This window comes from Vulpes lagopus, chromosome 24, assembly GCF_018345385.1.
Source record: "Vulpes lagopus strain Blue_001 chromosome 24, ASM1834538v1, whole genome shotgun sequence".
Taxonomy (NCBI): domain Eukaryota; kingdom Metazoa; phylum Chordata; class Mammalia; order Carnivora; family Canidae; genus Vulpes; species Vulpes lagopus.
Window position 1 is genome coordinate 32,725,364 of NC_054847.1, and position 22,972 is coordinate 32,748,335.

The 22,972-nt window shown below is 50.0% G+C and overlaps 1 protein-coding gene across 1 annotated transcript in view; it reads right to left on the reverse strand.

The window, feature by feature from the left end:
* Window positions 1–1,095: 1,095 nt before the first annotated feature.
* NEB (nebulin) overlaps window positions 1,096–22,972 on the reverse strand; it is a 210,814-nt gene continuing 188,937 nt past the window's right edge. Inside the window, 19 exon segments of the mRNA XM_041739331.1 lie at window positions 1,096–1,847; window positions 5,697–5,803; window positions 6,155–6,295; window positions 8,615–8,707; window positions 8,889–9,072; window positions 9,151–9,258; window positions 10,105–10,197; window positions 10,562–10,654; window positions 10,830–10,922; window positions 12,363–12,455; window positions 13,008–13,100; window positions 14,042–14,134; window positions 15,799–15,891; window positions 16,857–16,949; window positions 17,435–17,527; window positions 19,742–19,834; window positions 20,763–20,855; window positions 21,496–21,600; window positions 22,148–22,252. Coding sequence (XP_041595265.1) covers window positions 1,674–1,847; window positions 5,697–5,803; window positions 6,155–6,295; window positions 8,615–8,707; window positions 8,889–9,072; window positions 9,151–9,258; window positions 10,105–10,197; window positions 10,562–10,654; window positions 10,830–10,922; window positions 12,363–12,455; window positions 13,008–13,100; window positions 14,042–14,134; window positions 15,799–15,891; window positions 16,857–16,949; window positions 17,435–17,527; window positions 19,742–19,834; window positions 20,763–20,855; window positions 21,496–21,600; window positions 22,148–22,252 — 2,040 coding nt within the window. The 3' untranslated portion in view covers window positions 1,096–1,673.

Here is a 22,972-nt window from a genome sequence, read left to right on the forward strand (position 1 = left end):
ATTGCTTTCCATTGCTCTGTCCTCTAGGCCATTGATCTGTTCTGCTTCCTCTAAGTCTACTATTTATTCCATTATATTTTTAATTTCAACTACTGAGTTTATCTCTGATTGGTTTCCATGGTTTTCTTTGTTGAACAATGCACCAATGTCCTCAAAGTCTTTTCTCAAGTCCAGAATCCTTGACTATTGCTTTAAACCCTCTATCAGGTGCATTACTTAGCTCTGTTTTTTTCTTTTTTTTTTTTTTTTTTAGATCTCTTGCTGTGATTTGTCCTGGTCTTTCATTTGGGACTTGGTCCTCTGACTTTTCATTTTATCTAACGCTGCATCTGTTTCTGTGTGTTAGGAGAGTCAACTATGTCTCCTGCTTTTGCAAGTAGTAGCCTTATGAAGAAGAGGTCCTGTGGTGCCCTACTGCTCAATATCCTCTGCTCACCAAAACCTGGCTCTTCGGGGCTATCGCCTGTGTGTGTTGCGTGTACCCCGGTTTGTGGCGGAGTCACATTTGCCTTCAGTTCAGTCATCTGCAATAGCTTTCGTTGCCACTTGTGGACAGGGTTTCATTCCTGTGGCTTGAGTGGGCCAGTCTGGGGCCTCCTTGGGCTTGAGTTGAGTCAGACGAGGTGTTCGCCAGAGATGCAGTGGTATGGAACTGCCTTAGGCTTTCCCTGTGTTGTCCTTTGAGAAGCTTTCATTGGTGTGTGGGGCCTACAGTCAGACCTGATGTCTGCCCCGAGTCCATTGCTGGGGCCACACAGCTGGGCTGGGGTGTGTGTTATCCTCCCCTCTCAGCGCAGGAGTCTGTGGAGTGGTGCTGGGCCACTGCCAGGCGGCGGCAGTGCTTTGGATGGAGCGTGCAGTGCCATCCCTTTCCCAGCTGTCCACTGCTGACCCCACAGTGGTTTTTAAAGTGTTATCAGCTGAGCCATAAGGGAAGCTTGCTGAATACAGTATAGTCCTGAGAAAGCCACGTGTGTACATTTTTAACGGTACATTTAAATTTTTTTAGAGAGGTCTAAACTGATGGATTTGCTTTATTGAAATTGATTTGTTGATCAAAACAACCATTAAAAATAAGTTACTACTTCAGTGGTGTTTATTGCAGAATTCTAGACTTTATTGACTATCACCTTTGTAACTTCAGACCTGGAATAGAATTAAAAGCATGAGCATTCAGTGAGCAAGGAGGGTGTTTCTGCCATTGTTCTTTGTGTTTAACATGTTCAGAATCCTTGTTTTAAAAAAAAATGTTAAACATTTTCATAATGGAGAAAGACTCTAGGTTGATACAGCAATAAACATTGCATAAACTTTTAAAATATCTATTCTATAATTAAACTTTAAGGCAATATGGAAAATTTAGTAATGACAGTTTTAAGAATCACAAACCTATGGGTTTAATGTCTCTTAAGTTATATGTGTAAATCCAGAAAATAATGAAGTAGATCTAGTTTAATAATTGGACAATTAGTGATATTAAGATTTGTTTTACTGGAGAATTACTGAGGTTCATATAGAAACAAATTAAGGGATGGTGCAACTGTTAACCATACTGACACAGAAAAACCATTGGGCAGCTTTGAGAACTTAGGAAATAATGGTGGGGAGTCTGAACTGAAACCCTGACTGCAGGATGTGCAGGTCCTGCAGACCAGTGCAATACTCAGAAATGCTTAAATGGCTTCCACGTAGTTGGCTGGCAGCATGCCGGTCCTGCCCGTCCTCTGCACAGTGCCATACATCCAACCCTCGTCGATCGCTTGGACGTTTACAATAGCGTCTCCATCTCTGAAGGACACCTCATCTGCATCAGCAGCCATATAGTCATACATGGCACGGAAGATCTTCTATTTGTGAAGATGGAAAAAGGTAAAAATATATATATATACACACACACACGATTAGATTTGCAACAATCAACCTGAACACCTAATTTTAAGTTCTATCTAAGTTACACAAAGAGAATGTACAACCACCACCAAGAAAGTAAAAAGACTACTCACGACTACTCACAAAAAAGGATCAAGTATTTGCTAATCATACATCCAGTAAGGGATTACATCCAGAAGATAAAAACTCCTACAATTCAAAACTGAAAAAAGGCGGGAGGGAGGCAAAGGATCTGAATTCTCCAAAGGAGATGTACGAATAGCCCATGTTTTTAGTCAGCAGGGAAAACCCCAAGGAACTAAGACTTCAAACACGCTAGAATGGTAGGAGTCAGCGAGGACCCAGAGCCGATACTGGGGAGGGTGTGGAGAAATTTGAAAAGCTGCTGATGGGGGATCCCTGGGTGGCGCAGCGGTTTGGCGCCAGCCTTTGGCCCAGGGCGCGATCCTGGAGACCTGGGATCGAGTCCCACGTCAGGCTCCCGGTGCATGGAGCCTGCTTCTCCCTCTGCCTGTGTCTCTGCCTCTCTCTCTCTGTGTGACTATCATAAATAAATAAAAATTAAAAAAAAAAAAAAGCTGCTGATGGGAAAGTAAGATGGTGCAGCCACTTTGCAAAGAGTTTTTGCAAGCTCCTCCCTTGTTTGATGCAGAGTTACGGTACTACGGCCCTACCTACATCCCCAAGGGGCGCGAGAACGTATGTCCACACGGTAATTCGTGCGTCCACACTCCCGGTGTCCTTCACGGCAGTCAAAAAATGGAAAAGAGCCAAATGCCTATCAATTGATGAAGGAAGGCAGGGTGGTATTTCCACACGATGGAACACTTGGTACTAAGGAGTGTTTACTGCCGTGATACAAGCAGGCGAACCTAGGCATTGAGGACAGGAAGCCCGTCCCTGAAGACCACATACTGTGTGACTGAATTTATGTGAAGTAAGTTGCACAGGCAAATGCAGACAAAGAGCATTAGTGGATCCCTCAGGATGGGATGGGGGTACCGTTGATGGGTACAAGGGGTTTTTTAGGGTGATGAAATGTTATAAAATTAGATGACAGTAGCAGTTGAATAACCAAATGAAATAAAAATCAGTGGACCCATACACTTCAAATGAACTTAACAGTATGTTAATATGTTCATAAAACTATGAGAAAAGAATGGAATGTGCTAATTTTGTATGTGGCCTTTTTCTTTCCTTTTGAAAAAGTCAATTTTGTGTTTTGAAGAATAAAAATTTGAAAGACCACAGCAATACTGCACGTATTCTTTCACTGGGAATTTGGAAGCATGCTGGTTGTAAAAGTTCCTAAAAGCTGTCCTCCACATTAAACAAAAATACCCCAACGAGAGAAGAAGGGAAAGTGGGAACTTTACTAATCAGTAAGCATGGAGTTCCAGTTAAGACGAATGGGCTCTGGAGATCTCTGGCGATCTGTACACAAGCCTGAATGTATCGAACACTTAAAAATGTGGTAAAAAGGTAGAGCTCAAGTGGTTTTACAATTAAAACAAAAAATGTAATTCAGCTCTTGTAACACTACTTGTAGATAAAAATAACAAAAATTGAAAGTGCCCAAATTTCCTTCATAGGAGCCGCACTGGTTAGTAATTGGAAATGTAACCCACGTATTTTTTCCTGGCATTCTGAAATGATCAAAGACAGGTTTCCCCTTACCCCCTGCATTCCTGGAACAGTTGCTGAGATTCATACTCTGACTTGTTCTTTCCATTTAATATAACTTCAGGGTCCTTCCATATATATATATATATATACAGATCTGTCTCTTTTTTTTCTGTCTTATATTTTTTACTGCTGCAGAGAATTCTGTATTGTAAGATCACAAATTAACCATTTCTATACCTCTGGACATTTAATTGTTACTATTTTACACTAATCCCCTAATGTTTGTCTTTAGGCAAGTATTTCAGGAAAAGAGCTTTTTGTTATTTTATTTATTTATCCATGAGACAGAGAGAGAGAGGCAGAGACACAGGCAGAGGGAGAAGCAGGTTCCCTGCGGGGATCCCAGGACCCCGGGGTCACGCCCTGGGCCGAAGACAGATGCTCAACCCCTGAGCCACCCGGGTGTCCCAGGAAAAGACCTGTTAAAGGTGAAGGTAGTAGGTCAAATGGTATGTTCATTTTAATAATAATAAAAAAATTCACTACCATGAGAGGATTCTAACACTATACTTTGCTTTAATTTGCATATTCCTAGTTAGCAGTCATGGTGGACAATTTTGTTGGATGTTTCTATTTCTTTTGCTGTAAGTTGTCTATTCGTTTGCTTCCATATCTTATTTTGACCAGAAGGAATAATTTGCCAATGAATTTTTGGGTGTTATGCCTTTTAGATAGGGCTTTTTGTTATATATGCAGATATTTTCTCCCAGTTTCATAGGTTTCATTTTGTTATAAAAGTGTTTAGGGCCGCCGGGGTGGCTCAGTGGTTTAGCACCACCTTCAGCCCAGGGCGTGACCCCAGAGTCCCGGGATCCCAGGTCGGGCTCCCTGCATGGAGCCTGCTTCTTCGCCTCTCTCTCTGTGTCTGTCATAATAAATAAAGTCTTAAAAAAAAAAAAAAAGTTTAAAATCTTCTGGTCCAGAGGCCTGGGATTAAGTCCCTCCACACTGCTCCTGCTTGCTCACGTTTTTCTCTCAAAATCTCTAAAAAAATTTTATGGTCAGATATGTGGTCTTTTCTTTCACATCCTTAGGTTCTGGAACTTGCTGAGGAAGGCCTTGGTTGTGCCCAATATTATAAAAGTGGCCTCTGGTTTTCTGTAGTATTTTACAATTTCACTGTTTCCCCCTGCTGATTTGTAAGCTATTCTCTTATCTAGTCCCATGCTAAACCCATATTTAATGATAACAGCTTTATAGTGTGTTTTGCTCCTATTTGGTTAATAGTTATCTACTGGAGGGTAGCCGAGGGGCTCATGTGGTTAAGTGGCTGCCTTCGGCTCAGGTTATGATCCCAGCCAGGGCCTGGGACTGGACCCTGCTCGGTGGGGAGTTGGCTGCTCCCTCCCCCTGCTGCTCCCCCTGCTTATGCACTCTGTCAAATAAACAGAATGTTAACTTTAATACACAGAATGCTAGGATTTTGGAGTTGCCTTGAGTTCATGGTTTTATTTCAGGAGAAATGACTACAAGGTTCTGTTCCCGGAATATAATGGGTCTTAATACTTACTTTGTCCTTTCGTAAAGACAGTTTTCTACATACAAATATTTTTGTTCATAGAAATACTTTTATTTCAACCCTAAAGAATTAAGTTTTTGTGATATGGATGAATCCAGGGTTTTAAACTGAGTTTTTAAAGTAGTTTGGTGAACTGTAAACATAACTGACTTATTTATATTTATATGTATTATTTTATATTTATCAATATTTATATCCCTTATATTTAGGGAGATCTAAGATGACATGTTTTACGTGTGACACATGCATAATCCTCTTGAACGAGGATTCCAAGCAGCAGATACTTGAAGGTAGTGGGTAGGACCAGTGAGCCCCAAGGGATCATTAGTTTAAACAATTTGAGCTCGGGAATGAAGCGTTTCCCATACGCCTGGTAATAGGTGTATTAAAAGAGTGCCGAGGGGCCCGCAGGAGGCTCAGAGGCTGAGTGTCTGCCTGCGGCCCAGGGTCTTGGGATCTAGTCCTGGGTCGGGTCCCTGCAGGGAGCCTGCTTCTCCCTCTGCCTGGGTCTCTGCCTCTCTTTCTGTGTCTCTCAGGAATAAATAAATCTTAATTTTAAAAAACGTGTCGCCTACAGCAGGTGGGGCGGGGCTGCACTTACCCCGGCAGTGGAGGGGTGCGACGGGATGGAGGAGAGCGTGGTCTGCTGCGTGGCCGCTGACGAGGACCTCTGCGGGGGCAGCTCCGTGGTCCTGGCGTGCTTGTAGGCTGTTGGGGTGGGGGAGGGTTGGTGAGTGGCAGGCCTGCACCTGCTGGCCGTGGGGGGTGGGGCCTGCACCTGCTGGCCGCGGGGGTGGGGTGGGGGGTGGCCTGCACCTGCTGGCCGCGGGGGGTGGGGCCCACACCAGCTGCCCGCGGGGGGGGGGGGGGCTGCACCTGCTGCCAGCGAGGGAGGCCTGCACCTGCTGCCCGTGGAGGGGGGCGCACCTGCTGGGGGGGCCTGCACCTGCTGCCCAAGCCTCCCCCCGCCCAGGAGGCCTGGAGCCCTGTGAGGCCCACTGCCCAGCCTCTACCGGCCGCTGCAGCCCGAGCCCTGAGGGCGGGCGGCCCCCGCGGTACCTGAGGCGGTGAAGACGATGCCGTCGCTGTAGGTGGACAGGCGCAGGTCGGCGGGCTCTGAGGGCTCCGACTTGTCCTCGCCGCTCAACGCGCTGGCCGAGCCCGCCCGGGAGTGCTCGCGGCTCCGGCGCTGCGCCTGGGCTGTTGGGGCGGGCGGGGGGTTAGGACGCTGTGGCGGGGGGGGGGGGGGGGGGGGGGGGGGGAGGCCGCGGGGGGGCGCCTTAGGACGCGGGGAGGAAGGCCGCTGAGCGGGGGAGAGGGAGACCGCGAGGGGGGGTTAGGACACGGGAAGGGGAGGAGGCCGCGCGGGGGGGGGGCACCGCTAGGTGGGGAAGAGACTGCGGGGGGGGGGGGGGGTTAGGACGTGGTGGGCGGAGACGGGGATTAGGACGCCGCGGGAAGAGGGGAGAGATGGGGGGAGACATGGGGGGAGAGGTGGGGGGGAGTGGGGGGGAGAGGTGGGGGGGAGTGGGGGGGAGTGGTGAGGCCACGTGTGAGGGTGAAGCCTTGTGTGGGGGTGAGGCAGCAGAGGGGAGGCCGCGGGGAGGGGGACCCAGAGTAAAGGGGTGTGGGGGCCGTGCGGGGGGAGTGGGGGTGCAGGGGTGAGGCCGTGGCCGCGGGGGGGAGGGTGTAGAGTAGGGGGCCAGGGGTGAGGCTGAGGTCGTGTGGGGGTAGTGGGGGATCAGGTATGAGGCTGCAGGAATGGGGGTAGCAGGGCAGGGTTGAGGCCAAGGCTGCTAGGGGGGAGAGTGGGAGAGGAGAGGGCAGCAGAGGGGGTAGAGGGGGGGATGGGACAGTGGGGGGTAAGACAGCATGGGGGGGAAGACGGGGGGAGAGACAGTGGGGGGGTGGGAAGACAGCGTGGGGGGGAAGACAGCGTGGGGGGGAAGATGGGGGAGAGACACGGGGGGGGAAGACTGCGTGGGGGGGAAGACGGGGGAGACAGCGTGGGGGAGACAGCGGGTGAGGAAGACAGCGTGGGGGGAAGACTGTGGGGGGGGAGACAGCGTGGGGGAAGATGGGGGGAGACAGAGTAGGGGGGAAGACAGCGTGGGGGAAGACGGGGGGAGACAGCAGGTGGGGGAGACGGGGGAAAGACAGCGTGGGGGGAAAGACAGCGTGGGGGGAAAGACAGCGTGGGGGGGAAGACAGAGTGGGGGGGAAGACGGGGGAGACAGCGTGGGGGGAAGAAGGGGGAGACAGCGGGTGGGGGAGACAGCAGGTGGGGGAGACAGCGGGTGGGGGAGACAGCGGGGGAAAGACAGCGGGGGGGAAGACGGGGGGGAAGACAGCGGGGGGGGGGGGAGACAGCAGGGGGGCAAAAACAGCGTGGGGGGGAGACAGCGGGGGCGGGGGAGACAGAGTGGGGGGGAAGACGGGGGAGACAGAGTGGGGGGGAAGATGGGGGAAGACGGGGGAAACAGCGTGGGGGGGAAGATGGGGGGGTAGACAGCAGGGGGGAGACAGCAGGTGGGGGAGACAGCAGGGGGGGAAGATGGGGGGGAGGACGGGGGAAGACAGCGTGGGGGGGAAGACAGCGTGGGGGGGAAGACAGCGTGGGGGGGAGACAGCGGGGACGGGGAAGACAGCGGGGGGGGGGAAGACGGGGGGAAGACGGGGGGAAGACAGCGGGGGGGGGGGAAGACAGCGGGGACGGGGAAGACAGCGGGGGGGGGGGGAAGACGGGGGGGAAGACGGGGGGGGGAAGACAGCGGGGGGGGGGGGGAAGACAGCGGGGGGAGGAAGACAGCGGGGGGGGAAGACAGCGTGGGGGGGAAGACGGGGGGGGAAGACGGGGGGGGAAGACAGCGGGGGGGGGAAGACAGCGGGGGGGGGAAGACAGCGGGGGGGGGGAAGACAGCGGGGGGGTAAGACAGCGGGGGGGTAAGACAGCGGGGGGGGGAAGACAGTGGGGGGGGAAGACAGTGTGTGGGGGGGAAGACAGTGTGGGGGGGGGAAGACAGTGTGTGTGGGGGAAGACAGTGTGTGGGGGGGAAGACGGCGGGGGGGGGGGGGGGAAGGGTGTGGCCGCGGCGGGCCCTGCGGGTACCCAGGTCTGGGGCACATGGATTCCCGCAGACGCCGCAGCGGCCCGGACCCGGAGGGTCCTGGAGGTGCCTGGCAGCAGGGTGGGGCGCCCCCCCATCCTCGCTCCCGCCTCCCAGAGCGCCTGAGGCCGCAGGCCGTTGCCCTGGGGGGGGCCGCCGGGGTGTCAGCACGTGGGGGGGGCACCCGGCGGCCCCGCACCCTCCCCGGCTGACGGCCGTGCTCCCTGGGTCCCGCCGGCCTCCCCGGGGGTGGAGGGCCTCGCACGCGGCGGCACCGACGGGGCCACACACCCCGACGGGGCCACACACCCCGGCGGCCCCTCCGCGACCTCGGCGCCCAGCACCGACGGGGTCCAGCCCCGAGGGTCCCCGCCAAGCCTGGTCGCCCCCGGCCCGCCGCAGCCGTCCCTACCGTTGAGCAGGTGCAAGCTCCGCGACTGGATGTTGTCCTCCGCGGGGTCGTAGTCGAACACGGAGCCCGGGTTGGTGCGCCACACGCGGAGGCCTGCGCGGGACAGGCACCCAGGTCGGACCCCGGTGGGGGGCGCGTGGAGGTGGGGGGGCTGGGGGAGTGGCGGGGGAGGGTTGCGGGGGGCGGGGGGGTTCCCTGGGGGCGGGACACCTGGTCCTCGCGTGGTGGGCGGAGGGTGTGGTGGTGCCGGGAGCCCCCCCCCCGCGGCCCCCACCTGTGACGGGCTCCTGGGTCTGGCCGCCGCGCCCCGGCTCCATCTCCACCACCCTCCTCCGGATGCCGCGGTAGGTGATGTCGCTGACGTCCTGCGTGTTCTTCTTCACCCGCTCCGTGATGGGGTCCGTGACCACGGGCGTGAAGCAGCCCTTGTGTTTCTCAAAGTCCTCGTGGTACTTCACCTGCAGGGCCGCGGTTCGTGGGCGCCCGTGCGTGGGCCTGGGGCGCCCCCGTTCCCCACCCCGGCCCCCCGCACTCACCGTGGACACGTTGCGCTGGGTCTCGCGCACGCGCCGCATCTCCGGGGTGTCCAGCACGTGCGCAGCCCTGCCCTGGATGTGCCTGCGGAAGCCGTCAGCGTACAGCACCTGCGGGGGGCGCGGGAGGGGGGGGCGTCAGCAGGTGCGGGCCGAGCCGGGGACCGTTGTCGTCACGGCCTTGGGCTTCCCCAGGACATCAGGCGGCGCCACCTGGCATCCCACGCGCCGAGGGGACTGTCCCTGCCCGCGCGCCCGGGGGGGAGACCTGCACCCCGCACCCAGAGCCGGCCCGCATCCCACGGCCACCATCCTTCTCCACTCGGGACCGTTTTCATAGGCCCAGGTGCAGGTGGCGCCGAGCAGTGTGGGCCCCGACTTGGAGCCCCGACGACGCCCAGCCCGGGCCGCACGCGTCTCAGGGCCCTGGCTTAGGGGTCAACGGGCCACGACTGTGACCCGGGCTGCGCCCCCGCCCCCCAGCGGGGCTGCAGGACATCGGCAGGTGTTAGGCAGGTGTTACTGGCTGTGACTTGGGACGCGCCCCCACCCCAGCAGGGCCGCGGGACATCCGCAGGTGTTACGGGCTGTGACCGGGGTCGCCCCCCCCCCCCAGCGGGGCCGCGGGATATCAGCAGGTGTTAGGCGGGTGTTACAGGCTGTGACTTGGGACGCGCCCCCCCCCCCAGCGGGGCCGCGGGACATCGGCAGGTGTTACGGGCTGTGACCCAGGCCGCCCCCACCCCCAGCGGGGCCGCGGGACGCCCGCAGGCGTTCTTTCTTAGTACGGCCACGGGCACCTAAAGGCCGGTTGTGTTAATCGCAGCGTCCACCTGCAGGCGAGCAAGCGGCGCAGGTGTTAACGGGCCGGGCCGCGACCCCCGGGCCACCCTGCCCGCCGGGGCGAGGGCGCGTCCACGCGGGGCGGACATGCTCGAGGCGGCGGCCGCCCAGTACCGAGCTCAGGTTCTCCTGGTTGCGCTTAGCTCGCTCCATCTCTGGGGTGACGGCCGTCGGCGTGCCCTTCCTCACGCTCTCCCGGTAGCACACCTGGGGGCCGAGGGCGCCGGCGTCAGCGAGCGGCGGGGGAGGGGGGGCACACCGGGGCACGGGGTCACACCGGGAGGTCGCACGAGTGGGGGGGTCACACCGGGTGAGGGGGCGCACGGGGGTCACACCGGGGGGTCACACCGGGAGGGGGGTCACAGCGGGAGGAAAGCCGTCCGCTCGTTGCACGTTCCGTGTAAAGCCCAGGATGAGGAATTAATCGGTGGGAGCTGCTGGGGTCGGCTGGTTGGTTTTAGGGGCAAAGAGGGGCTTCCAAAAAGTCAGTTTCGGGGCAACTGCGAGGGGTTAGTGTCGCAGCCAGTCGGCAGGCGCCCCGGCGCCGCGGTCCCCCGTGCTCCCCAGGTACCGAGCTAAAGTTCTCCTGGTTGCGTTTGACTCGCTCCATCTCGGGAGTAAAGGGGGTCGGGGTCGCTTTCCCCACCTGCTCTCGGTACGACACCTGCGGGGGCCACGTGCGGGCTGAGACGGGGGCTCGGGCGGGGGCCGCGCGTACTGGGGCCGGGGGTGGGGGCGGGGGGCCGCGAGGAGTGGGGGTGGGGGCCCCGCGACAGCCCGCTCGGGGGGCGGGGGGGCGGGGGGCCGGGGCCGCACGCGCCCGCTCCCCGCCACGATACCGAGCTAATGTTCTCCTGGTTGCGTTTGACTCTCTGCATCTCCGGCGTGACGGGGGTCGGGGTCGCCTTCCCCACCTGCTCCCGGTACAGAACCTACGCCGCCGGCGGCACCGAGGAGCCAGAAAGAAGAAGAAATTAGTGCCCGCAAGACGAAACGGGACGGCTCAGCTGTTTCGGGGCTCCGGGGCTCCGGGGCTCCGGCCTGTGGCAGCGGGGCTGGGGGCGGCTCCTGGGGGTGCTGGGGTCGCCGCAGGGCCTGGGGGGGGGACAGCGGATCCTAAGGGGGACTGGGGTCACTGCAGGGCATGGAGTGGCGGGGGCGGGCTGGGGTCGCCGCAGGGTGCAGGGGAGGGACGGCGGATCCGGGGGTGCTGGGGTCGCCGCAGAGCACAGGGGGGGGCGGCTCCCGGGGTGCGGGCTGGGGTCACGGCCACCCCCGCGCTCCGGGCAGCAGGTGGCCCCGAGCCAGGACCCAAGGTGCAGGGGCCGCCCCCCAGGGGAGCGGCGGGCCAGGCCGGGGCGCGGCCCCTGGATCCTCTAGAGCGTCCCCAGGCGGTTCTCAGCGCTACACCCGCAGCAGCATGGATGCTGCATCTCAGGGCCTGCCCCGGCGCCCTTCACTGGGGCACCGCGCTTCTTGAAGGGGGTCCCTGAGCGGCAAGGCCCCCGCCAGCAGCGGGACCCGGCAGTGGGGCGTAGCACGTGCTCCGGGAGTCGGAGGCAGTGCTCTCCCGGGAGGCTGGGGGTGGGGTTCCCGGGACCCCAACCCCCTGGTCAGCAAGAAACCTAGGATACACGGAGCGCAGGCTTGCGGCAAACGGCTCACCAGTTAGCAGTTAGACACCATGATAAACACAACGCAAAAAACTAAAATTGGTAAAGCAAAAACCGTTTGAGTGACGCTTCCTTCTTAATTGGTAATTTTCTGAAACAACTGGTGGATCTTAGTTTTTCCATTTCCAAGAGCACAGTACCTCTAAACAACCACCTGGGACTCAAGATTGTTAGAACTCGATTTTCTTGTTATCCAAGCAAACTAAAAGGCAAGTGGTTTTTTTTAAAAAAATATTTTTAAATACCAGATGGAATAGAAATGTCATTATCCTTGGAGGATCAGGGGTTATTTTTCCCAAGGTCTCTTTGTCTAAATCTGACAGGTTAAATTAGAACGTAACGTCACAGGTGCAAAAACAAAACAAGATTACAAGTCCAATTTTCCAGAGAGCGCTCTCCTATCGACCACGCCCCTCCCCCAATTTCAGGAGTAGGTAAAACAAAGAGACCTTGAGGATGGTAGAGAGTGAGTTTGGGGAGAGCTGAGCGAAATTGGAAAAATATGTTACTTCCTGATATTAGAACTTGATTAAAGCAATCTTGTTATTACAGAGTTAAAGCTAAGAGTAGCCTTCTAGGATAGAAGGATACATGGGATAAACAAAATTCACAAAATTTAAGTTGTTTTTTTAAAGTAGGATTAATAAGTATTATTTCAAGTCATTAAAGTAGTAGTTGTTTCTTGTCTTGCCAAAGTACCGAGCTAATATTTTCTTGATTGTGTTTGACTCTCTCCATCTCTGGAGTGACAGGTAAAGGGGTTCCCTTGCCCATGTTTTCTTTGTACAACACCTGTGTGATGAGAAAGCATCCAGAAAAAAGAAAAATAAGTAACATTTCATTGGTTGCAAGATTTTAAGTGTGAGTTCAACCTCCTTGTTACCAAAGGACACAGTCGAGTTCAGGGGGCCAGGAGTTACAGGTCGACCAGCCGCCCCAACCGACTACTGGCAGCAGAGCTCCGGGGCAGCAAGGACCTCGGCTGCTGAGGGAAGGCTGTCCGTCATTGTCATTTTGTCGTTCCTGTGAGCACGTGCCTCCCAATGACAGGGGGGTTTGAGTTTGTTAGAACTCGGTTTTGTTGTTATCCAAGCAAACTAAGAGACAAGCGGTTTAAAAAAATATTTAAAAATACGAGACGGGATAACAGAATTAAATGTTATGAATGTTTTAAGAAGTCGAATCCATAGTAGTAACATAAAAGTATAAAAAGTATGTCCTTTTGCTAAGTGAGGTATATTAGAAACAAAGACAGGGGAGTGGGTTTTAAGGAGGAATACATGTCAAGTGTTATCTAATTATGAGGTTAAGTGGCAGCTGCTTTTCCCTTTCTTTCCAAAATACCGAGCTAAGGTTTTCTTGATTGTGTTTGACTCTCTGCATCTCAGGAGTGATGGAGACTGGAATCCCTGTCCCCAGGTTCTCCTTGTAAAGCACCTGTATGGTAAAAGAGCATCCAGAACAAAAAGAAGGATCAACCACTTTCCCCCTTTTGTGGAGAAGTGGGGGGAGGAAGGGCAAAGAGGAAAGAGAGGAGGTTAGAGGAAGGGAGATACCAGAAGCTTCTAGATCCAACCTGTAGGAGCCTAAAGACATTAAGTAAGGGAATGCAGGAAAGAGCAGCAAAAACTGAGACAGGAAAGGAAAATTTTGTTATTTTTGCTGTTTGGATTAATCTCTGCAGAGTGTGCGGTGAAAGGGAACCGACGATTAGTGCCCCCAGCCGGTTTGTTAAGAGGAAGAGAAGTAAAAAGAGTAAGAGACAAAAGGAGAACCAACGAAGTTATTTTTGATTTGGAAATGTTATTAATAAACCACATAAGGATATCTGATTTTTTTTAAAACATAGTATAAAGATACATGTGCACAAACCTTCTTTTGTTGACTTTCAAAAGAAGTCCAGGTATTTAATTTTTAGTTTGGGTGAACATACTGGGAAGAATTATTTTTAAAGCATATGGAGAGCAATGACAAGATGCTACAAAAAAGCAACTTCAAAATATCTGTGTAGATACCAGTAGGGACAGAGAAGGTTAGAACAGGAAGTGGGGCCAACAGTCCAATCTTTGCTAAATACATTTTTGGAAGCTTTATGTTCAGATCAAATTTGCCAAAGCAGGATAAATGTGGGTCCTTAGACACTGAGAAGGTTATGGTTTTAAAGTTTGGGATATAATACTGAACTTATTTTTTTATAAGTCAAATAATGGTATTAATGTTTAACCAAAGTGGGGCAATGGATTCAGGGGAGATGGCAGCGTTAGGTCATGAACAAGACATGTCAGAGTTTTTATTGGGATAAGCTGATTAGATTTAAAATATAGCCATTAATTTTTGGTATAAAAATAGTTAAAGGGATTTTTTTTTCTTTTAAATACCGAACTAAAGTTTTCTTGATTGTGTTTGACTCGCTCCATCTCTGGAGTGATGGGAATTGGAATCCCCTTCCCGAGGTTTTCTTTGTACAACACCTGTACAACACAAGAAAGCATCCAGAAAAAAACAAGAGCAGTCAAGACAGCCCTTTCATCTGTCCTGGAGGGACCCTAGGATGAGACCACAGCCGTCAAACAGGAAAGACTCTCCAAACACGGATCAGGATGAGAATGTGCTCTGGATTTCCTTAGCTAAAGTTAAAGTGCCAGTATATTTGATATTTACTGCAATATTAACTCATAGTATACTGAAGGTTTCGTTCCTGTGTTGAGAATTAAGGAAAAAAACTACAAATAATTTTCATAAGAGCACTAAAGTGCTTATGTACAACAGAAAAATTAGTTTTTAATTAGATTGCCAAATACTAACGTTCCCTCCATAGAACATCTGTTTTGCAGAGTAACAGATATTTAAAACTCCAGGCCAAATCTATGTAGTATAGCAAAATTGGCCTTTATTGAGTAAATTTAAATTGTGGAGGTGGTCAAGTCTCAAAATTAATATTGTAATACAGAGTGCTATTCATTTCCCACGGAATCTTAGGAGCTCTATGCACTATCAGGACAATTTTTTGCCTAAATGCAACTTGTGCAACAATGAATACAAATGGTTACTTAGGAAAAAAAATTATCTGGGATCATTAAGATCTCAAATATAAACAATATACTTATTCTAATATAAAAAAAATTAAAATATAATTTTGAAAATTAATGCAAACCTTAATTCTTCCAAAATAAGAAATCATCATCATCATCATCCCACAGGGAAAACAGTGAACATTCCAGAAGTAATATTAATTTACATGGACAATTTAACACAATTGAAAGGTTGTTAGTGAATTAAAAACAAAACCAAAAGAGAGTGGGACCAAAGAAAGTTACTAATCTATTTATGTAGGAGAATAAAACTTTCTGAAAATATTTAAACTGACAGTTAAAAGCCACTTTGGATCAAACCTGCCTCCCCTCCCCCCCAAGAAAATGTCCAGCTAAATTTTCCTATTGACATTTGATTTTCTATTTCAGGCCTAAGTGACTCTTAAGTTCCTTATACAGAAGTTTCACAGACTATTACAGAATTTTTCAACAATATTACTAAAATAAAAAGTAACATTAAATATAAATGTATGATCTGATTTGTGTCTTTAAAAGAGTAAATCAGAAGGTCTGGATTTCTATTCATGGAATGGCTCGTTTAGCCAAGTATCAGGATAGGGCTGCTTTGGGTTCCAACCCTGAACCACTTTCTCTTCCCGGCCTGTGTTTATCCAGATGGGATCCGGGTTAAGGCAAGCGCATTCCCAGTCATGAGCCACTACTACCTGTGGCCTCAAGGACTCTAGTCTTCGTGCAAAGCTAACCCAGAGGCATCTTAAATAAAGAGAGTCCTGAGAAATTAAGAGCTACGGTGTTTGTTTTTTTTTTTTTTTGGATATCAATGAACTTCAAAAGTCCCAGCAGCAACATAAAAGTTGAAAAGAGAAGGAAAGGAATGAATTAAAAGTTTTAAGGGACGATTATGAAAGGTACAGAACGTTAGAATCAAATGGTAAGTAAAAGATGTGGAAAACAGGATTCAGTTGATGAAATTCTAAAAATGTTAAACTGATTATTTTAAAGTAGCTAATAGTGAGAAGTTTGTTTTATAGAAAATTATTATTTTTTTAAATACGGAATTAAAGGAACTTTCTCCCGAATACCGAGCTAAAGTTTTCTTGATTGCGTTTGACTCGCTCCATCTCAGGAGTGACAGGAATGGGGGTCCCCTTGCTCAAGTTCTCTTTGTACAAAATCTGTGTGCACAAAACCAACAACCGCATCAGCCTGGACCTATCTTTCAGGTAACTTCATCTTCACAACAGTCCCTGAAAGTATTTTTGTCTTCATAATGACACAAAATAGGCCTCGGCAACTTTAAGAAACAGGACCGACCACTTTGGACACTGAGTCACACACAGTATGAGGTCTGTCCCTGGGTGGCATTGCCACAGACTCAGCCGCCACGCTGCCGGGAGGAGTCACTTAGGTCTCCTCCCAAAGACAGAAGGATCGGGCCTTATCAAGTAGTGGTCAAGTTAACTGAAATTAATATCCATGATAAGTTGCTGGCAACCCCAAAATAGAGAACCAGAGAGAGAGAGAGAGAGATGTTTGGGGGAATAAAATGCTAATAGATATTAAAAGCTAAATATTAGCTCTCGTTGATCCTATTCCAAAGAGATTCTCGTTGATTCCTATTCCAAAGAGAAGCTCATTTATATCTTACATAGTATACAATACACTGCTCCTATCATCTCTGGAATGAAAATATTTAAGAATCACATTCTTTTTACAAAAAGCTACAAACACCAAAAATCCATCCAACAGAGCCAGAATACGCACAAATAAAATTCTAATCAACACTGATCTTTTGAAGGGATGTTAGAGTTTTACACTTTTGACTTGTTCCACACCAGTTAGAAACACCTGTTGTTATTAAAGGCGGGCTTAAGGGTGGGGAAAAAAAAAACAAACACTGAATATTATGGGTTTTTAAGGAAAGTGATCCATAGTTATGTTTTAGGGAAAACAGTTAAGGTTTCACACCAGAACGCAAGTAAATACTAAATTAGAGTTGAAAACTGGGGTAATATTTGGACCATTATTTTCATTATGTGAATTTAGTAATTTTACAGGAAGAAAAGTCATATGTTTATAACGTGTTAAAAATATTATTTTAAATAAGAAGGGATTTTATTTTTTGCCCCCTAAGAAATACCGAGCTAAAGTTCTCTTGATTGCGTTTGACTCTCTCCATCTCTGGAGTGATAGGTGTTGGGGTTCCTTTCCCCAAATTTTCTTTGTACAAAACCTGTGAGATACAAGAAAGTACCCAGAAAACATTCAAAACAGGCACAAAGATGAAGGGAGGGAGAAAATTGAGGCAGGGAGTTTGTGTGAGGAGGGAGTCTTTCCGTGAGTAATATTTAGTACGGATAACGCTTTTACTTTTCCTTCACAACCATGCTAATTCTGGGGATTAAAAGAAAATTACAACACAAAGCACTGAGTTACAGGAAACGAGGATACTGATGAAGAGTCTTGAGTTAACTGTACTCACGGTATTTCAGATCTAAGTATTCACACTTGTCAGCTGCTAAGTGTTAAAGTACCATCAGAAAAAGTAAGTCACTTTGGGTGAGTCCAGGTGGTTTTGGTCAGATAACAACACACACCCTCGCACACACACAGACACAGAACTGTTAAGTTGTTACTTTTTAAAAACGGATAGCGGGTTATTCTGGTAGATGTTTAAGGGGGGAAATAGAGATTCTTAGTTGATATATGTGTAAATACCGAGCTAAAGTTCTCTTGATTGCGTTTGACTCTCTCAATCTCTGGAGTGACGGGGGTTGGGATGCCCGTTCCCAAGTTTTCTTTGTACATAACCTGTAGAAGATAATTAGAATAGCCAAAAAGGTGAGATGGCCGCGAATCCTTTGGATCACAGCTACATGTGTGGGCTACGTGGTAGAAAATCACAGAACAATCTAGCTTTCAACTAGGACACTCGGGATACGGAAAAGAAGCTCCACCAACATTTATGTTCCTGCTCCAACAGTAATCTCACTGCCTTGAACACTTGCTACTAATTTGTGCGTTTTCTGTTGCCAACACCTAATACGTTCCTAAATGCACTTAAAACGTGGTGATAAATTCAATGAGAAAAATCTAACCATTTCATACCGTTTAGTATTAGTAGGTCCACAGTAGATTTGTACTTAATTTAAATGGGTTACTTGGTTTCAAATTTTCTGATCATGTGATGATCTATTCTTTCCAGGGTTGAGAATTTTGGTGGTTTTGTATTTTCTACTGACAATTCCTAGGTGGCCCCTAGTCTGTAGGTACTCTTAATAGGAGGAGACTTAAAAGTACATTTTTCAGAAAGAGTAGCTTTCCTTGAAATTTCTACTGATGGTTGTTGGATCACATAAACTAGTGCTTTTCAAACTGAGGAAGTCCCTATTGTTTTTAGGCGTCCTATCAAAGGTCTCTACATTTTAACGAAAAGAGTAAGGAACTTCTTGAACCTCCGGGCCCCCTTCTTCTCCTCCTTCCCTCTTAATGTTAAGAACTGTCGCCTAAGGGAATGAATGAATTCTTTCTAAATAAACGGGTCCAGTGGCGCCCTTGAGCATGGGGTGGGGAGAAACATGGGCGGGGGGTGCTTGTCACAGATTCATTCCTAGAATCACTGGCACACTCGTGGTGATAACTTTGTTCTGCTGGGAAACTTCTAGGGATCTTTAACAATCTACCATTTTAGTTCAAACTTGTGTTTCTTTACCCCACAAGGCAGCAGAACTGCTCGTGGATAAACAGAACAAAACATAATCAGAGGAAGACAGGGAGTTGCAATCAGTGACTAAAGGGGTTCTCTTGGATTTGTGGACACAAAGCTCTAGATGAGATTTGTGCTGCCGGGAAGCCAGAGTACAAGCAAGAAGAGTGAAACAGGAATGAGACCTAAGTAATACGAACAACCTGCAAGAGAAATAGCAAGTGTCTCCTAATGGCAACAAAATGAGAGTTCAGTCCTCCTGTGACAGCAGAATCTCGGAGGCCAAGGTCCTCACTTTTTATTGGTCATAAACTATTTCCCAAATTCCAAAAAGTCTCTCTAGTAGCCAGCCGTTGCTTAGAGCATGTCTGGGATTGCTTAGAACCGATGGGAAAGCTGAGTGCAAGTGTGAGAGTATGAGCGCGTGTGTGGGCACGCACTCGCAGTGCTGGGGGTGGGGAGCAGAGGTGGGGCTAGCCCGCTAGTGGTCAGGTGTGAGGGACCCCCATCCCTCACCTCCCCACACCTCCGCACTGCACAGGTGCCTGCAACTCCTCAGAGAGAACACGCTTAATACACAGTACGGCACTGCGTAGACGGAGGACCCCCCTTAAACATACACTGCACCTGCAAGACAGAGCGAACAGGGCAAGAGATCTTGGACAGGAGTGGAGAAGTGCAGAGACTTCTCACGCCTACCTAGAGCTTTTCTGGACAAGGGATGAGGTCCTGAGATACACACACATGCAAATACACACATGAGAGTAACACAAAATACTATATATATTATTACAATACATAATATAGAATTTTATACAATTATCTAATGTATCATATAATACACATACTATAATATATAATACTTTTTGTTATTTCTATGGTTATATATATATTTTTAAGGTTTTATTTATTTATTCCTAAGACACAGAGAGAGGCAGAGACAGAGACAGAGGGAGAAGCAGGCTCCATGCAGAGATGGAGGCGGGATTCGATCCTGGGATCACGATCTGAGCCAACCGTGGCGCCCCCATGTTTATATCTTTTAACTCACTTGAGATCATTCTGGAAACCTTATTACCACTTCCTGTTGGCACTACATTACTCAACCCTATTATTATTACTGTTGGCACTTTTTAGTCTAGAAAGTGCAGGTGTGAGGATTAATCAAGAAGCCAAGTCTTTCCTGCTCCTCAGTGGTGTGAAGGCAGGTTTCTCATCTAGGATGGAGGGAGGTTCACCCCATCCCCAGGGCACAGGCGAGGGGAGGACCCAGAGCTGGGTGGCAAGTGGGCGGGGGCTAGCTGCGCAGGTGCCCTTACCGAGCTAATGTGCTTCTGTGTCTCCTTGACGCGTTTTACTTCCGGCAGGTCAGGGATTGGGATTCCTTGCCCGATGGCTTCCTTGTACTTCACCTGCGGATATAAAAATGGGAACACATGCATGTGTTTGGTTAGAAGCTCTGCAGGTTTTCAAGTCACAATTTAAGCAGTAGAAACTCTGCACATAGTGTGAACGGGGCCGCAGTCCAACTCTGGGTCAGAACAGTGCTGTCAGCAAGGACACCTGGCGTCTCTCCTGGGCGTGAGGGTGGGGCCATCCTTCCCGTGCACGCTGGTGATCTTATACCCAGCGGTTCAGTTGGCTCCGACAGATACGGCCACGTGCACACATGCCGGAAGGCTGAACTGCCGACTTTAACACCCTGTATTTTCTAACAAGTGACAAGGCATCTCTCCTGACCAAACTCCAGTCAGGGTCCTTTGGATCTTCTTCCCAACTGGGCCCCTGGTCTACTTCTGGGTCTAACTTAGTACCCATGGTTTCAGAAAGCATCCTGCTAATAAGTCAGCTTAGCCAGAGCCCCCTACCCTTGGGACCCCTTCATCCTTGATACGGGACCAAATTCTGTATCCCGCCCACCCCGCCGGGGCACCCTGGCCTGCCGCCAGCAAGAACCACGTCCGGTAGCCTCAGCCCAAACCACCCTTACCCTTAAATTTTTCTCTAATTTTCTGTTCGCCCCCTTCCTCCTCATCTCCTCCACCCCATCCCTGGTTATAAATCCTTACTCTTCCTGGCAGTGTTTGGAATTGAGCCCAGGTCTATACTGCGACCTCTCTCCCCTACTGCACAAATTTATTTTCACCACTTTACCCACCACCCAGCTCTGGTTTGCTCCAACACTGACCTCTCCACTTCCCATAGGTAGCCCCCCTTCCTCACCACCAGCACCAGCTGCTTCTGCGACAAAGGTTTTGAGCAGCTCGGCCCTCAAAGTACATGATCAGCGGGAGGCAGAGACACAGCAGAGAGTCCGTGGGGGCGGGGAGGGGGATTTACCGAGCTTATGTGGTCTTGTGTTTGCTTCACTCTCATCATCTCAGGGGTCTTTCCGATCGCAGTGCCCGGCGAGACATCTTCTTTATATAAAACCTGGGCATTCAGAATCAGGACAATGTTATAGAGAAAAGAAAGCCCAGCAATTCCCAGAGGAAGACTAGGAAACATGGCTTCTGTGAACACAAAAGACACTAGAGAATGTTCTTGGCCACGTGCTGGAGTATCTGATGCCTTCCACGTCAGCATTGGTAACTCCAGCCATATGTACAACACGGGTAACTTTCCAGATCTTGAGATTTAAGATTATTGTACTGTATTAATGCATGATGATAAAAACCAGAAAAATGTTGATTTTAAAAGACCCCTCCCATAGGAAACACAAAATCCATTAAAGAAATGTGAAGTCAGTTATTCTGGGGAAGGGTAGTGAAAGAAATCACAACGTCAAAAAGAAATCCATCTTCGTAGAACAAGACAACACACGTTACTGCTCTGGGATTAAAAAAAATTAAGAAGGAAGAAAAGTTACTTTGTTAGCAGATTTAAGTGGTTATTTCAAATGGTCTCTGTACTGATGGTTTTCGAGCAAAGTATGGGAAATTGTAACAACTGCTAGTATTAACTGCTGAGGTTAGATGTTAATGGTCTGAATCAACAGGAGGCTAGCATATTTTTAAAGAGGAGAATAGAATTATTAGGTTAGCATTAAACGGAAGATAAATAGTAAATATACCGAGCTGAAATTCTTTTGATTTTCTTTAACACGCAGTATTTCTGGCGTGTCTTGAACAACTGTAATTTTTCCTTTACTGTTTTTAAGGTCACACTGGTATTGGAGCTATGAAGAAAGAGTAAACATCTTGTTAAGATTTCAATGTATTTTAAAATATATTTTAAGTTGTCTCTATTGTGTAAGGGAATTTAAAATCCAAATTAAAACAAAACCCAAATATCTATGCCACAATAATCACGGTCTGAGAGCCAAAAGGGATTTCTTTAATAAGAATTCTATAAAAAAATTTTTTTTTGGTCCCTAAAAAATGGTAAAGTGTCAAATTATATATATACATTTAAAAAAAAATGCATCCCTTCTTGAATTCATTTTGAAAAAGACAGATGTCACCACTAGTGGGAGGTGGAGATAGTTCACATGCAGTGACATGAAGCCACTAACCAAGCAGCAGTGGGTCTTTCACGCTATGATTTGGGATTGAACCAGAAGGTGATCCTGGAGAAGAACGTTTCCTGGGCCACGGGTGGGGGCTGTGCAGGCTGCTCCACAGCCCTTGCAGGCGGAGGCCCAGGTGTGGAGCCCAGGGGCACCCACCGTGCCCACCGCGCCCTGGGTATCAGTGTGCTGTGTCTTAGGTTCAATCAAAACTTACAAGGCTGAAGTTCTTTTGGTTCTCCCGGACTCTCTGCATCTCTGGGGTATCCAAAACAGTCTCATAATAGGACATGCATTTCTCTGCATCTTCTTTGTACTTTTTCTGAGAACAGATTCCAAGAAATAGGGACGGTGAATACCACAGGAACACGGGCCAAGAGAACCTAAAACTGCCATTCCTGGTTAGCTGGAGGTTAAGTCCTCTGTCATGGGTACTAGGGAGCTCTAAAGCAGAGCCCTCTCTTGGTCAGTGAGTGCCATGCCTCCCACCCAGGAAAACTGAGCATGGACATTTATTTTATTTTAATTAATTATAAAAGGTCTTATTTATTTATTCATGAGAGACACACAGAGAGAGGCAGAGACACAGATGGAGGGAGAAGCAGGCTCCCTGCAGGAGCCCGACATGGGACTCGATCCCAGGACCTGGGGTCACACCCTGAGCCCCAGGCAGACCCTCCGGCGCTGAGCCCCCCTGCCCCCCCCCCGCCCCCACCGGGCATCCCTGAGCCACGGGCCTTTAATGAAACCCACTGTCGTGGCAAAGACAGCAGCGGAAGACCCTTGCTGGCTGGCCCACAGCAGGAAGGTGACAGACTAGCAGGCTCCTGGCAGCGGGGTACCTCCTGTGAGCTGGACGCCCGGCCCTTAGTCAGGGGCCAGACTCCCCACGGCAGGTGGAGCAGAGCAGGAGGTTAAGAGGCTCCAACAGGCCTCTCTAATGCTGGCCTTAGCGGGTGACGGGAAGGTTCTCCCTGAGCTGCCAACAGCTGTGTTGGGGGATGCTGGCCTCAGGACCCAAGCCGCAGGAGGACCAGCAGGC